Source organism: Gekko japonicus, unplaced genomic scaffold, assembly GCF_001447785.1.
Source record: "Gekko japonicus isolate JY-2015 unplaced genomic scaffold, Gekko_japonicus_V1.1 scaffold33, whole genome shotgun sequence".
NCBI classification, from domain to species: Eukaryota; Metazoa; Chordata; class Lepidosauria; order Squamata; family Gekkonidae; genus Gekko; species Gekko japonicus.
The window spans coordinates 1,120,924-1,124,444 of NW_015174272.1; the positions used below are offsets into that span (position 1 = coordinate 1,120,924).

The 3,521-nt window shown below is 49.5% G+C and overlaps 1 protein-coding gene across 1 annotated transcript in view; it reads right to left on the reverse strand.

The window, feature by feature from the left end:
• Positions 1-2,667, reverse strand: part of FMNL3 (formin like 3) — a 130,419-nt gene extending 127,752 nt beyond the window's left edge. The window contains exon 1 of the mRNA XM_015423645.1: positions 2,448-2,667. Within this exon, the coding sequence (XP_015279131.1) occupies positions 2,448-2,667 (220 nt within the window). The remainder of the gene's footprint in view (positions 1-2,447) is intronic.
• Between the last annotated feature and the right edge of the window lie 854 nt (positions 2,668-3,521).

Genomic DNA, 3,521 nt, shown 5'->3' on the forward strand with positions numbered 1-3,521 from the left:
CTCCCAGTCCCTCCCTCCCTCCCTAGTTGCCCGGCCTGGGCCAGCAGGCGCGGACTCTCGGCACCGCCCCCGGCACCGCCCGCCTGAAGACCTCGCCCGCCCAGCGGACGGAAAGGCCGCCCCCGCCTCTGCGAGAGCTCACTGCTCACACGGGGCGGCGGCGGCGGCGGCGGCAGCAGAGCCGTCGAGGAGAGTCGCGTCCGCCCCAAAATGGGCTCTTCGCGCACGGCTCCTGGCTTGGAAGTCCGCGCCGTCCAGCGGGCGGCTAGACAGCCAGAGGCTCTCCCACCGCCTCCTCCGGCTAGGGTGCCCCTCCGAAAGGAAAGCCAGGGGGGTTTAAGGGGCCCTTACTTCCGAGTAGACGTGCAAAGGATCGGGCTGGATGCTCTAAGCACTCGACAGCGACAAAAGAATGTCTCAGACGGGGACTGACTAACTTTCAGTCCTGCGTGGTCTACTTTTCCTGGAATCCTTGCTGCCCGCCGGTGGGGGTTTTTTTTTAACATTTAAAAAGCAAGAGTGCGGATGACTTCTTGTGAAGCAGTCCCGCATCTGTACCCAAACATCATAAGAAGAAGGGCTTTGCTGGATCCCGCCGGGGCCCACCTCTTTCAACCTTCTTTGCAAGACCCCTAACGACTTGGCCCCCTCCCGAACCTGGGCAGCGGTCTCCCGTCCGGCGGCAGGAAAAGTCCCCGAGTGCGCAATCCTATATGCGCCGCCTTCACAGCTATTGTGTGTGTGTGTGCTTAGAAGGCAGTCGCGTGTATTTCTATGGGATTTACCTGCAAGAGGGAAATTACGGTAGCCTTACTGGGGAGCAAGCCCTCTCTCTCGAGTCCAATAGGGCTTGTTTTCGAGTACGCCTGCTTTGTTCGCCGTGTTGACCTTCATGGAGGTACACCCCACTGAATTCGGCGGGACTGGGTTCTGTACACCAGAGCTGCAGACAGACATGTTTAATTTTGAAGTGATTCACACCGAATCCGACGGGATTTATGACTACCCCAGTAAATGCGGTTACGAATGAGCTGAGGCAGGGCCAAGGAGAGACGGCAGGACACTGTCCGCTCAACCCTTCGCCCCCCCGACAGTTCTTCGGCAGGGCTGCAAAGAGCCAAGACGGCGACACAAAGGGAGCCGTTACTCAGCCCTGCCCAGCCCACTCCTGGGCATCCGGCCTTCGCAGCAAGGAAAGGAGCCGCTGCCCCCAAGTGGCGGAGAACCGGCATCGTAGCAGCCTGGCTGTTTGTTCTCGCTTTCAGTGGGAGGAGCGGGGGACCGTGCCCAAATTGCAAGCCACGCCCTCTGTCGCGTATTCCCGCCTGGGACACCCACGCAGGAGGTGGCGGAGCTCCAGGGCGGAGTGCGGGGGTTTGGGAGCATCGCCTTTCTACTTGCCGGGAGGATTTTTTTAAAATTCCAAACTGGAATCTACCTTTTATAGTCTGACGTCCCGGAAACCGTTGTACCGCATTGGGGCTCTGGAGCACATCCTCCTTCTGCACGTGCCAACCTGAGTCCTCTAAAAATACTGTATACCATATCCCTTAAATTACTACCGTATAATTAAAAGACGTGACAGCCTAGAATTTTTGCCATCAACCTCACGTTAGCTTTGTGTCCAGGTCCTTTTTTTACACGTTATGTTTTTAGGAGTATACTTATGCGACAAATGGGGTTGCCAGACAACAGAAATCAGCTCCCCTGGAGAAAATGGGGGGCGGGGAGGGGGTTGGCAAGTGGAGTCTGTGGCATTATACCCTGCAGACTTTCTCTTCCCCAAACCCTGCCCTCCCAAGACTCCACCCCAAATGTCCTGACTCGAAATTTCCCATCACGGAATTGGCAACTCTAGCAACAAATGGGTGTAAAACATACATGTCAAGTTTTGCTCATCAGGAAATCCTGACTGGCCTTAGTTCCCAAACTGGAATGCATTCTGTGGCAAGCTCCAGTTTGCAGGGTTGCTTCATGATGTATGCATTTAATCCTTTTTATTACAACATAACTACTGGTATGCAGCTTTTTTTTTTTTTGCTTTTTTAAAATTTTTATTGCTGTTATTCTAAAACTACAAAGAACTCATAGGATATGGGTACACTGCAAACTACAGGAGACAGAAACCACTAAAAACCAAAGTGGCAAAGGTCGGATAGCTTACAAATGCTTACATTGATTATTCACTTACAGCGTTGCTTTTTTCTTCGTACGGCTTATCTTAACAATACCATGTTACAAATGAAAATAAAGTAAAATACATTTATGCTTTTATCTGGTTGGAGTATATCTAGATTTCTAAAAGTTAATTGAGGCACAGAGTTCGTTCGCGTATTAGGTTTCACTAAAATCATAGTTTCATCCGGGGTTTATGATTTTGGGGGCTAATGCCCCTAGTTCTAGTTCAGATTTTTCTTCTGTAGAGCTTTGAAATGATTCTTCGATACTTTCCACAATGCCTTCTTCGTCAGTAGCAATGTCGTCCTCTGTTGCTCTTTGTTTCTTTTCGATTCTTTGCTGCCTCTCCTTGGATGCCCTTGTTTTTATAATAGAGTCTATTTTCCTTTTCTGATCCTTGTGTTTGATATGTCCTTTGGTTGTATTCTCTGCTTTATTTGATGTTTCTTGAGGTTGCTTGTAGAAAGAATCAAATTTGTTGTTCATCATAATCAATTGGTCCAGTAGAGGGCGCAGTGCATTAGCAATCACTGTGGATAAGTCTATGGTTGTTTTTGGTCTTGTGACCTGAGCTGCAAGGCTAGCACTTCCTGAAGAAGATCCGAGCTTAAATGCCATTTTCCCCACAGACGTCTGGAGAGTTGTTTACGTTTTAATAATTTTTCTTTAAAGTCTCTGTGAGCTCTTTAAAGATTTGCTTATCAGTCGGATATACTCCATTTTAAGAAATAATGGCTTATTTTCTTGCCCCCTCCTCTTGCTGAGTTTTTAAAAGTTTTTGGTTATTTCAGGGTGGGAACTCCCCCCCCCCCACGCCGCTTTAATTTTGAGGTTGGGGGCATTTTCTGCTTGTTCGTTTGTATGGCTTAACGATTCATTCACTCACGCTTCTTTCCGATCAGGTAAGAGAACCGCTCAACCAACTGCCCACTTGTCCCGGTGTGCGTCCTTAACACCATTGCTGGATCTACGGCGACGAGACCTTCGGGGCAAAGAAGCACCTCAATTCCTTGGCATTCCGTCTCCGAAGAGGCACCCCTCGAGCCCCATGGCTAGGAACCCCCTACAAGGGTCCTGGGAGGGTTCGGATGCATCCTAACCCCTTCCCAGCCGCCGAGTCACAAGCACCCCTCGGAGCTCCAAAGGGACACGTCCTCCATTCAGGTCACCAAAACCGAAAGTCACTACTGGTATGCATCTTTACCAGTAACTAATTTAAAAGAATTTCATACCATCCATTGGTTCTACACAAATAATTAGGAGAGCAATTATTCAAGTTCATGAAAACATCTTACCCAAAAGTAAGTTAATTGTGGTTATATGCTGCTAATGAAGGATTTGTG